Source organism: Calypte anna, chromosome 6, assembly GCF_003957555.1.
Source record: "Calypte anna isolate BGI_N300 chromosome 6, bCalAnn1_v1.p, whole genome shotgun sequence".
Classification (NCBI taxonomy): domain Eukaryota; kingdom Metazoa; phylum Chordata; class Aves; order Apodiformes; family Trochilidae; genus Calypte; species Calypte anna.
Genome location: NC_044252.1, coordinates 22,057,491 through 22,069,717, shown reverse-complemented (window position 1 = coordinate 22,069,717; position 12,227 = coordinate 22,057,491). Strand labels below are relative to the sequence as shown.

At 52.5% G+C, this 12,227-nt stretch overlaps 2 protein-coding genes across 3 annotated transcripts; one reads left to right on the top strand and one right to left on the bottom strand.

The window, feature by feature from the left end:
• Positions 1-3,452: 3,452 nt before the first annotated feature.
• On the bottom strand, positions 3,453-5,864 carry LBX1 (ladybird homeobox 1). Its single transcript, XM_008490451.2, has 2 exons — positions 5,116-5,864; positions 3,453-4,817 (listed from the first exon to the last, which is right to left on the bottom strand). The coding sequence occupies exons 1-2, from the start codon at positions 5,438-5,440 to the stop codon at positions 4,312-4,314; spliced, it is 831 nt and encodes a 276-aa protein (XP_008488673.2). The 5' UTR covers positions 5,441-5,864; the 3' UTR covers positions 3,453-4,311.
• Positions 5,865-8,575: 2,711 nt separating this feature from the next.
• On the top strand, positions 8,576-11,959 carry LOC115598530. 2 transcript variants are annotated; one of them, XR_003987712.1, is made up of 3 exons: positions 8,576-9,030; positions 9,585-10,202; positions 11,427-11,959. XR_003987712.1 is itself a non-coding variant. In XM_030453364.1 (3 exons), exons 1-3 carry the CDS (start codon positions 9,394-9,396, stop codon positions 11,772-11,774), a joined length of 489 nt encoding a protein of 162 aa, XP_030309224.1. In that variant the 5' UTR covers positions 9,389-9,393; the 3' UTR covers positions 11,775-11,959. The 2 variants fall into 2 exon arrangements, 1 of the variants encoding a protein (XP_030309224.1); XM_030453364.1 differs by lacking the exon at positions 8,576-9,030 and adding an exon at positions 9,389-9,403 and having other exon boundaries at positions 9,585-9,715.
• Positions 11,960-12,227: the final 268 nt, after the last annotated feature.

The following is a 12,227-nucleotide window of genomic DNA, read 5'->3' as shown; positions in this document are numbered from 1 at the left end:
GGCAGGAACGCAGTCACCGCGTTGCAGCGTGCCCGCACCTGCCCGTGCCTTGCGCCCATTCCCGCCCTGACGAGGGGAGAGAAGGATTCTCAGCCCCCGACGGCGTGGGAGGCGGGGGGGACCGACAGACCTCCTGCTCGCTCCCGCAAAGGCCCTCACCCCCAAAAGCTCTCACACTGCAGGTTTTCATCTCACCAGCCAGGGGCCGGAGGGAATTTCTTAGCCCTCCTTGACCAGGTTTATGCTTTTATTTTCCCTGTGGGGATTCTCGCCTTCCGCAGTTAAATCTGGGCCTTTTCCCGCCTCATTCTTTCGAGAAAGGCCGATCTCTCTCCCTGTGCCGTAACCACCCTCCACAGAGGTGAGAACCGCCCGTAGCCGGTACCCAAGACACGGAGCCGACAACGGAGCTCCGACACTCTCCTAGTTTGCTTGGGAGTGGTAGAAAGGGACTGGCTCTGTTTCCCCTGTACATTCATGCAGGACGCACCAGGGGCAGAGAGAAGGCCGGGCAAGGGGGCCACTGACCACGGGGTTCCCGGCCAGCAAGCCCCGGGGGTCTCGGCCCAGCTCCCCCCTTATTGAAGCAGCGGAGTGGCCGGCGGCGACCGGGGCGGTGGGACAGGTTCCCACCCTTAGGGACAGATGGATTAGAGGGACGGAGTAATTCGGGGGAATGGAGCGGGCAAGAGGTGCTCCGTGCCGGCCCATCCAGCAGCCAGGACCGCGGCCCCAAGCAGAGCTCCGAGCAGGCTGAACGACTGCGGCTGGGCCCTCTGCCCCCGCAGAGGGCACGATTTTGTGCTTTCACCGAGCCCCTACTAGTGCTGCAGGAGGAAAAAACAAAACCAAACCAAACAAAAAGCAAACAAACAAACAAAGCAAAACAAAAACAACAACAAAAAAACAAACCAAAAAACCAAACCCAAGAAACCAAACCAACAAACAAAAAAATAGCCACAAAAAAAGACCAACAAAAAAACCTACCAAACAAGCAAACAAACAAAAAAGAGAGAAAGAAAAGAAATTAAAAATAACCGGTGAAGTTCCAGGTAATTTAGTAATTTCTAAAAATCGAGGCAGGGAAAAGCCTAAACAATAAATTTACACAGCTAGGTAATCTCAGGAAATGTCGCGTTTAAAAATGCATGACAAATGAGGGACACAAGCCGGCCCTTCATTTTTAAACTGAAAAAAATGAAAAGCTTTCTTTTTTTCAATATGTAAATTAAATAACCAAAATCCCAGCTATTTGGAAATGGGGGACGAGCCAAATTAACACGATGCAACTCTTTGAGTGGAGCCTTTATTTACTAACTGTCCCAGCCACGTGTGATAAACTTCTGCGGGTGCAAGGCGGCCCGGTATCTTTTCCCTTTGCTCACAGAAGTCAGAAATCCAAATTAACTCACAGCCTATTTTCCATACACCCAGCCACACCCACCCCCACTTTTTAAAAAAATTATTTATTGGTTATATTGAAGTGTAGTGTGTGTAGCCTCATTAAATCCATTCCAGGACAAAAGAATAAAAGAACGAGGGGAGGGAGAGGACAGGAGAGGAGGGGGAAGAGGAGAGGGAATGGGAGGAAAAAAGAAACAGATAAAGAAAACAAATAAAGCCCTTTAACTAGATATTCACATAAATGTCACAGTTTCTCAGCATTTACGATTTGCCTGTTTAGCATAAAAACACTTAAGGACAAGATTGAAGGCTTTCGGAGAGATCTGGACAGAAGTCAAAGCTATGACTTGGAGGTAAAAAACTAACCAAAAAACAAAAAAACACCCCACAAAACAAAAACGAAAAGCACCACCCCAGAGCAAAGCACCAAAGCCCAAACAAAAGAAAACAACAACAACACAAAGTATCCCCAAGCAAACAAACAGAAAAAAAAAAAAAAAAAGAAAAAAAAAGGAGAGGGGAGGTGGCGGAAAACAAGTGCTTTTCCAAATAATGCTAAAGAAAAGTGGATTTCATTGTAATTCATAGGCTTGTTCCAAATACCAAGAGAGAAAGAGAGAAGAATAGAAGAGCACAGATGCCCCGGCGAAGGGAGAACAGCTCTGTTCCCATTGTTGTGGAGTTAAACAGAGGAAGGGAGGGTTAACCTAATCCATCAAATTGTCTGGAAATTGTGAAGAAAATTCAAAAACCATATGGTCTCCAAGCGCTCGCCTTCTCTCTGCTGCGGAGGGGCACGCTTGTTTCAGCATGGCGAACCGCAGGAGGCTGTATATGCTCCATTGTCGCTTGTCACTTCAGAGAAGAGGGCTCATTTGTCCCCAGTTTTCATGCTTTACGCTAAAAATTACAACCCCATCCATTCTCAAAGAGGAGAAAGATTTATTTAGCCTCAGAGAAACTGGACCAAAAAAAAAAAAAAAAAAAAAAATCCATCCCACAAACCAACCCTGTCTTATCTGGACACTTCTCCTCCGAGCTCTGCCACTGTACACCAGATTTGTCTTTCTCACATAAATTTTGCAAAGAATAGGGAGAAACACACGAACACACGTTGCTCGACTCCAAAGGCAGGTCACGCCGCCCGAGAGAAAATACATTCAGCAGCGCCTTAATTTTAGCGAAAAAAAAAAAAAAAAAAGAAAAAAAAAAAGGGTTGGGAGGGGGAAGAGGGAAGGAAAAAAAGAAAAGAGTGTAAAATTAAACATTGTCCATCCTCATGTCCTCATGTCTCCGGTAGCAGAGGTTTTGCCCAGAAGCGGGAGGTCTGGCCCGGCAGGCGGAGGGCAGCTCCCCCCGCTCACAGACATCGCTCTTTTTGTCCAAGCCGGTGATAATTCCTTCCCCTCCGCTCGCATTTGGTTTTTCTTTTACATTTTTTCCCCACTTCCCTTTCCTCTCTGATGTAGGGCTGGAGGTGCTCTGCTGAAGGAGATCGGCGTTGCGGGATGCCGGTGGTCCCCCACGCCCCGCTGCCGCCGCGCATCCCCCGCACCTCTGGCCTTACCGATCCGCCGAGTTCTCTCTCTGATAGACCTCTACCTGGTATTAACCTCAAATAAATAAATAAATAAATTTTAAAAATCAAAGATATAAAGCAATAAAGTTCTGATGTGTGTGCATCTTTTCCTCACTGGTACTGCAGTTAAAGTAACTTTAAGTGCAAACGGGATGGGAGATTTCTGGGAGGTGGGGAGTCTTGCGTAACCTCGGACCAGCGGAGAGGATTTTCGTTCACAAAGAAGGACGTTAAAAGTCTATTAAAATGGTAAAGATTTTATTGTATCGGAAAAAGAGCTATCTGTACAATTCTAAGAGACAGTAAATAAAGCGACATTGTCCCTATCGGAACTTAAATAGCAGGCCTTTTAAAATTTGTACAATTCAAACAAAAACATGTCTTAAATCTGTACATTATTTTTAATTTATAGTGTAATATTTAAATGTATTGATCTTGGGATTTGTCTTTCTTATTTTCATAGCATGCAAAAATTCTAAAAAGAGTAAAAAATAATTCTAGGATTTTTTTCATTTTCTTTTTTTTTTTTTTTGTTACCACCTTCATATAAAAAATACGAAAGGCAGCTTTTTAATAAAAGCACAACAATAGCAGAAAATGGTAAAAATAGCTTTTAATTGGTAAAATGAGGCAGAAATTGCATTGGAGACAAATCTCTATGCTCTAGGAAAAAAAGAAAGTATATATTTGCCAACTTGCATTATAACCCATCCCCAAGTTCCCAAGATTGCAAAAGAAAAAAATATTTTAAAGGAAAAAAATTACTTCGTGCACATCTGAAACATGCAAGGAAAGGAAAGTGGCTAATTTTCGCTGTTGCCCTTTTAAGTCTAACTTAAATCTCCTCTAAAGTGGTTCATTTCAGAAGTGTCTGAAAACAACTGCCTATCCAAACATCTGTTTGAAGCCGAGTTTATTCCAAGGTTACGCGTCTCCGTTACAGACAAAATAATCGTCATTGATACCTATTTTTTTAAAAAAAAAAAGATAATCAAAACCTCAAAAAGAAGGGGGGGAGGAAAAAAAATCCAATATATACGTTTAAATATTTATACAGAAGCCGTCCGTAATTGCACCATTCCGAAGATGTGACAGGCGGAGGGACATCGACTCTACCCTAAATTAATTTTCGTGTGCATGTGTGTCTGTGGTGGGTTTCTATTGCTTATTGCTCCGACCGAGGGGGAGCAGCCGCCCCGCCGCGCTGCCGGGGCCGGGATGGGGGACCAGGGGTGTCAATTTGGAGCTGTCGGGGTGATGCTGGGGGGAGCGGGACGGGACGGGGGAGAAATGGTGGTGGCTGGGGGGGGAGGCCAGCCGGCCGCCCCTCAGTCATCCACGTCGATCTCCACGTCCTCCTCTTCCTCCTCCTCCTCCTCCTCCTCGCTGTCCCGGCGGCTGCGGGGCCGCTCCGTGGGGGGCGAGGTGGGGCGGGGCGGCGGCGGGGCGGCGGGATCCCGGGAGGCGGCGGGGGGCGGCGGGGGGGAACCGGACCTCGCCTTGCCCCTTCCCTCGGCGCTGGGCTCCAGCTCGGCCAAGGCCACGATGTCCACGGCGGGGTTGGGGCCCAGCTTTTTGGCCGATTCCACGTCGGCCTTCATCTCCTCCAGGTCTCGCTTGAGCTTGGCGCGGCGGTTCTGGAACCAGGTGATGACCTGGGCATTGGTGAGCCCCAGCTGCTGGGCGATCTGGTCCCGGTCCGCCGGTGACAGGTATTTTTGGTAGAGGAACCTCTTCTCCAGCTCGTAGATCTGGTGGTTGGTGAAGGCCGTCCGTGACTTTCGACGCTTCTTCGGCGTTTGCCGCTGCCCGAAGATCGTCATCCCGTCCCTGCCTGCCGACGAGCCGCCAGATTGTCGCCGCTTACCCCATGTCACCCCTCACACACACACCCGAGCCCCTCTGCCCCATTCCCCTCTCCCGTCGGTATCGGGGCGCAGCGGGGCAGAGCCGCCGCTCCTGCAGCCCGAGGGCCAGCGGGGGAAAGATGCTGCCAGGTACCGGCTACCCGGGGTCCCACCATCCCGCCCCGTGAGACACCCCGGGAGAATGGAGGGGGGAGGAAATAGGCCGTGGGGAGGAGCGGGGCAACCACCCGCAGGAGGACCCCTCCAACTCTGCCAGGGGCTTACCTTCTGCCGCCTGCAGCACGCTGACTTCCAGCCCCTTGAAGGTCTTGCTGGCCAGCTCTTCTAGGGCGCACAGGGGCGAGGTCTGGGAGAGCAGCGCCCGGCCGGAGAGGGGCAGCCCGGCCGGGGGGTGCTTCTCGGCGGCGGAGAGGAGGTGGGCTGTTCCGCAGAGGGTGTAACTCCTCCGCACTGAGGGCTTGTTGAGGATGTCCTCGATGCTGAAGGGGGTGAGGGGCTTGTTGGAGTTGGCCGGCGGTGGGAGGTGATCCAAGGGGCTCCGCCGCCGTTCTTCCCCCGAGGAGGGCTTGGGTTCTTCTTTGGAAGTCATGGTGGGGCCGGGCCGCGCGGGGTAGCCTTCCCCACCCGCCACGGGGATGCGCTGCCGCGGGGAGAAGCCCCCGGCGGGACCGCGGGGTGACGGCGGCGGAGACAGCGAGCAAAAGTTGAAGCCCACCTCCAACTCCGGCGGAGGAGCCCCGGGTCCTCCCGGGGAGAGCCACTTCTGGCGGCGGGCAGGGCGGCGGGCTGCGTCCGGAGCGGAGCTGCCGTCGGTCCCTCGCTGAGAGGTGGTCCTGCCGCACCTCTTGTCCCAGGGTTTTGGGTCGGGTATTTGTTTTCTTACCCTGTCTCTCTCCCTCTTCACTCTCCTCTTGCTGGCTCTCTCCTCTCTCTTCCTCTTCCCAACTGCTATTTTAAGAAACACCCCAAATTGCAGCACTTTCCCTGCCCTCCCTCCTTCCCCCAAGACCGAATACCCCCAAAAATAATTAAAAAAAAGAAAAAAGAAAAAAGAAAAAAAATTAAAAGCAGACTTCGGAGAGGGGAAGAGAAGCCCTCGCACCGAGACCTCGGACCAAGGGGAAAGAGGCGAGAAGAGACGGGGTAATTGACTATTGCTAACAAGTTATTGTTGATTGGGAGGTAATCAATTATCTTCAATGACACTTTTCGCCCTCTCTCTCGCTCGCTCGCTTGCTCTCTCTCTCTCTGTCCAATGCAGGCTTTTGCAAGTTCGGAGACCCATTAATTAGGAGGCGGTATGGAGGTGGAGCCCAGTTGAATTATAATGCTGAATGCACTTGTCATATTCTGGCCCTGCTATTTGTTTGGACATATATATTTTAAAATTACATTACAAACCAGCCTTTATTGCATCAGGATAATACAGTATAGTGAAAAATAATAATAAGCGAAAACAAAACAAAATGAAAAAATATCCGGCGGTATCTTTTGTTTGGTTTTGTGTTTTGTGGGGGTTTTCTGTTTGTTTGTTTTTTTTGTTTTTTCTTCCCCCCGAGATTTTTTTACTTCTATTTCTGTTTCCTGTTAACTTCGGCTACTACTTTATTTAAAATATCTCTCTTCGGCTTTACTCATAGCCGTTTGATTTTTTTTTTATTTATTTTTTTTTTAATGAGGGGAAGAAAGGGAGAGCCTGGTTCCAGGTAAGGCAGACCTTTCATTTCCAATAAAATACGAAGGTTTCCGCCAAATTTATCGTGCTGCTCTTTCCCAACTCTCTGTGCCGGAGCGAGCTGAGGGGACTGGGGCGGGGGCAGCTTGGCGGTGGGACAAGCCCACCCCGGAAGGTGCCTATGCCCGGAGTGTCGGCGGAGGAGCTGGTTCGCGCGGGCCGGGATCGCTCCCGGGATGTCGGCGGCTTCTGCGGTTTCGTTACCTCCGGTGGATCCTGACCACGGGCAGCGGGGGAAAAAGGGGCAGGCAGCTGCCGGGTTACTCCGACCAGCTGTGTCGGGGCCGGAGAGAGCCGGTTTCCAGCTAGAGGCCTTTTCCTGCGAGCCCGTGGGCAGGTCTGGAAGGGGGCAGCAGCGGTGGAGCTGGCTGAGCCCCTCACCGTTCGGGAAAACCAGCCCGGCCCGCCTGGCCGTGGGGGCCAGAACCTCTCATTTTTTTTACCGGGGCCAACAGCCCGCTTCTCATCTCTCTCCAGGGCCGAAGACAAAGCCCGGAGATGGGGGGGTGAGCTGCGTGACCCCCACTCTATGCTGGGCACTCCCCAAACATCCCGCGAGGCGTCCGGGACGCGGCCCAGGGCTGGGTTTGGACGGGGGGGGCGGCGGCCGCCCGGTGCATCGCGATGCGTCAAGGAGGGAGAAGCGGCCGGGGTACGATGGATCCGGCCCTAACTTTCCCACTTCACCTTGACGGGAAGTAGGAAAGCGGCTGGCAGCTCCCAGGCCTCTAGGTACCAAACAAGCACAAAAGAAGCAAATGGCTCCTCTCCTTAAAGCGCCCTCTTCCCATTTTTTATAGCTCTCTGGGAGTCTCTTTATGCAGTGACCTATTTTTAAAGGCCTATATTGGGTTATTCATCATATCAAATACTGCGAGGAGCTGGGGGGGAGCCGGTTTGGAAGGGGGGGAGCGAATTACACTGATTCTAAATCTCCCGGCTTCTTTGCTTGCTACGTGGATTATTTGCTTCGCTTTGCTTGGGTTTTATGAAGTGATTTAAACATATTTTAACCAATTAGAGACTTTCCTCCTCTCCCTTGTGTCCCCTCGCGTTATTTTCCAGCGTGGTGTTTTATGTCAGGATCCGGGTTTTATTGAGAACTCAGCCTGAGATGCTGATGTTATAATTACAGAAATAAGATTGAGGGGAAGAAAAAAAAAGGAAAAAGTAAAAAAATAGTCTTGTTTCTGGATAACTTCAGACGGGTTGGCAGTGTTTAGGATGCGCTGAGGTACTGCCGGCCCCAGCCTGCCTTCCCCGCAGAGCGGAGGGTCGGGGCGTAAATTGCGCCCCTACCTCGAGCGCAGCCCGCTCCAGTCAATGAAGGGACAAAACTGCGCCAGATACAGTGAAACCCACAAGCCTTTCAGGATTTCCTCCTGCCTCCTCAGATCGCAACTCCTCATCCCTTCCTCCGCGGCGGGACAGGACTTTGGATGCACCCCTCTTTTTTTTGCGCTCCCTAGTAGTAGCAGGGTCCGGGGAGGCGGGCAGCAGACTCAGGGCTCAGCAGGCACTCCGGGCCAGGGCAACGCTTTTTCGTTTGCCTCGCCCGCTGCCTGGCAGACGGTATCCTCCTTCATGCTTTGCATGAGTACCTGAGCCCGGTCGCTCCAGGCCCGCCGCCTGCCCTTGTCCCCAGTTTCCCTTCATATAGCACCTCCTTGAGAAAAGGGGTGGCTGAGAGTGAAGAAAGCAGGTTACAACCCCCGCCTAGTCTCTCTGGTGCTCCTTGGTGGTCCTGGAGCGGTCCCACCGACCCTTCTCAGATGTGTGCTCGGCTGCTCGCTTGTGGGTTTGGTTTTGTTTTCTCTGCTCTCACTTTGCCTGTGCAGATACCGCAGCCCGCTGTCCACCGGGGCCAAAAATCAGAAGAGGGGCAGTCTGGATTGCTCCAACCCTAGCTGAGTGTAAGAGCTCCCCATTCCCCCTCCACACTTCTCGAAACTTAATTATTTTATTTTAATATTTTTAACAGACGCTTGGCACTTCGCCCCCAATTAAGGACCCTAGGTGCCCCGCGACAGATCCCATCGCATCTCTGAGGGCACCTGGGAGCAAGGGGGCACCAGGGACAGACGGGGTCCGGCTCCAGCAGCCGCCACGGAACTTCGCAAGCCGCCGGGCCCTTCTTCTGCCCGTCCCGCAGAGACGCCACTGCGAATCCTGTCTACCAGATTTGAGGTAATTTGGGAAAAAACGCTCGCATCCGAAGGGATTCAACCTTTGCCCTCCCATCCTCCTTCTGCCAGCTTATTCCGAAGGCAGGCCCAGCAATGATCACTTCCTGATGGAAGCAGGAAAAGTTTGGGTCAGGTCCCGTGCCGAGACGGGCTGGCGGGAACGGCTGCCCCTCTCTGTACCCGTGGCTGGATGAAGGGGTCTCTCGGAACTGTCAGGGAGGCTTCGCTCCAGGTCCCTGCCTTCACCAGGGGAGAGAAGTGAGTAAAGGCGAGGCCTTTCCTCATCTACGGAGCGGAAAACTACCGCTAAATATGGAAGTGCTCAGAGGGAGCAAAAAAGTCCCTCTGGATACGAGTAACATTTTTGGAGGAGTGTCCCCTCGCCGCCCCCAGAGCTGTATTTTGGGGTGTCGGCGTGGCCGCCCTTCTCCGTGAGCCGTCCTAGGCACGGCAGCCAACGGCAGCCGGGGCTGCCGGGCTTTGGCTGTGCGCGGCCCACTTTTGTCCAGGAAAATGTCACAGGAATATAATTAAAGCAGGCGGCATAAATCATTCAAGTGTTGATCACCAAAGTAACTGCGTACAAATGACACCTCCTTTCCCGGCATAGCTGAGCTGTGCATGGCTCCCAGTTATGTCTGCCTAGTTTAAGTGGTCTAAACACGTTGCCTCTCCCTGTTAGCAGCGCGGAGAGGGACGAATTCCGTGCCCTCTGGGTGACAGCGAGCGAACGGTCCTGGCACAGCGTCTCGCGGAGGTCTGGGGTGGCGAGCTGACAACTTAGGATATAATTGTTATTTTTTGTCTTTAAGCACCCCCCAAATTTGCGAGTGCAGCGAGACGGAGAAAAAAAATCGGTGGGATCCGCCGTGGAGCCCGGAGAAGAGGAGAGCCGCGACGGGGTCCGAGGTCCTTGTCCCAGCCCTCTCTTGCAAAGCTGCCGGTACAGTGTACCCACAGGTGTCCCCTCTCCCCTCCGCCCCCACGTACTGCTCGTCTTTGCTCCCCTTGGAAAACAACCTCCCTGAGCTGGGCGCTCGCGGGCTACCGGCTCTCATGGGGAGGGGGAGAAGGGGTTCGGGGAACACTGCGGGGCTGCGGAAAAACTTCTCAGAGGAGTCTATCTCTGAAGGTCGTTTCGTACCTTTCTCCCACTCCTTCCTACCCTCGCAACTAGCTCCCTGCGGAGAAAAAAAAACAACTTCGCTGCACCAAAAATAAATCTGACCCAAGTGCCCGCAGCCGGCTCTGCCGGAGCACACCCTTCCCTCTAAGAAAAACACACATATCCCTCCAGAAAAAAGCCGGCGGAGAAGTCGTCGTTCCCTCAGGGGCTCCGGCAGAGAGGCAGGGCCGGGTCGGGCCGAAATCCTCCTCCCCAAAAACTTGTCCGGAGGCGGGGAACGGGACCATCCTCCCCGGGCGGGCGGGTAGGGCAATGTCCGACTCTCCACCTTTCCCCGGGGATTTTTCGTTTGCAAACGAACTCCCAGGGCGACACAGCGGTGCTGGGGGCGGAGAAGTTGCTGGGCACCATCTTCTGGGCCGCTTGTTTTTGTGTGGTGTTTTTTTTTTTTTTTTTTTTTTTTTTTGCTTTTTTGTTTGTTTGCTTGCTTGGTTTTTTCCCTGAAAAAACCCCGCAGAGAGGAGCTGGATCCTGTAGTGCTTGGACCGCCTCGCACCGCAGGGTCAGGAGAATGTGTTGAGCCAAAATTCAAGCGAGTCCTTTTGGCGGTGTGAGCGGGGACGCTCTCTGGCGGGGTGTATGGAAAATAGGGGAGCCCTTTACACGCACAGCTGGCCTGAAGCACAAGTTAAAAAATAACTGCCGAGGAGGATCCACTTCTTCGGTCGCCTTGCGTGGGACCAAGGGGAGCGTTTACCAAATTAAAGTTGACCCCGCCCCAAATGCCGGGGGTCAGCAGTCGGGACCATTCGAAAGACACCACTCCCCGCGTTTTTCAGGGTTCTCTCGGGGTTTGGGCAGCCGGTTTCAGCTGCTGCAGGACCCCGACCCCGGACTCAGCAGCTATGTAACCCCTGCCTCTCCCAGCCAGACTCCGGGGCTCCCCAGCCTGGTTGGCGAGAGCGGCCCTCGATTTCCTTTCGGGGACAGCGTCGTCCTGCAGCCGCCGCAGGGAGGGAAAGGCAAATACTAGCATTTGAACGTGTTCTTTAAAACTTGAACGTAAAAACCCCAAAAAACCAACACTCTAGTATTTTAATTTGTAGTCCAAACTAAGTAGGATGCGGGTTCCCCTGGAAAAGGACCTGCCCGATCCGTCTCCAGGAAAGGCGAGAACTTGAATTTTTAAATATATTTGAAATACCTCGATAAATGCAATTTGCAAGGGCCACTGCGGAGGAGAAGGGGACAGGCCGGGGAGGGCAGGAATCGTCCGAGGGCATTTCAGGCCTCCCGGCAGTGCCAGGCTCTGTGGGCTGCAGAGACTTAGCAGCTCTCTCCTCTCTCGCGCTGCCCCATCTCTGTTCCGGGAGAGGCAAGGCCGGGACTCGGGGAAAGGGAAGGAGACCGGTCGGAGGGGGTCAGAGCAGCCCCAATACTCTCTTCAGACCACAGCTGCCTCCTGGGTCACCTTCTTTTTGGGACAGGGCTCAGCCACAGCCTTCTCTCAATCGCCACTCTGCTCTAGGGAAGAGACCGGGTGTCGCAGGGCTCAGCAGTCGCGGAGCTCGCCCTGAGCCCAGGGGGATGGGCGCAGCCTGCAGCCGTCCTGCCCCGCAACTTCGCTCTGGACTTGCGGCGCAGCAAAACTTTGTTGGACGGTGAGAAGGACACAGACTCACACAGAACCACCCCGGGCTGTGATAGCCGAGCCGCGCTGGCTCCTCCGAGACCTGTAATATCTCTGCCGCTCCCGACACGTGTGAATAATTCACCAGGCTGCCAAATGCAAGTAACGTTTGTGGCAGCTATGAAGGAGCCGGAGAGGCGAGGGCTCATTTTTGGGGGGCAGGAGGAGGTGTGGGGAATCAATTGAAACTTAATAAAGGGAGTGGGGGGGGAGAATGGCGGAAATAAGCCAGGCAACTTCTTCTAATAACAACTTGGTGTTAATAATTCAGGAGCCGTCATTGGATTATAGTGCAATATCCGAAGTACGTGTTGCCGCCACAGTGCGGGTGGATAATGTAATCGGAGCTCATTTTGCCTTCCAATAAATTACAGAAGCAAAAGTTTCCTGTTAAAGCAGTTATTTGTATTTCTTTTTTGAAGGTGATCCCTCTCCCTCCTCCCTTTCCAACAACTGTAGTAAGAAAATTAATTAAAAAATAATATTTCCATTCCTTGGAAAAGCAGCACCGAGATGTGAAGCAAGAGTTTGGCTCTTCCAACTTTGTGTGCTGCAAGGCTGCTCCTTCCTCCCTCTCATTTCTTTCCTTCTGTGCTCCTGTTTTTGCATCCCTCTTTTTTTGTGAACTAGCCCATCTCA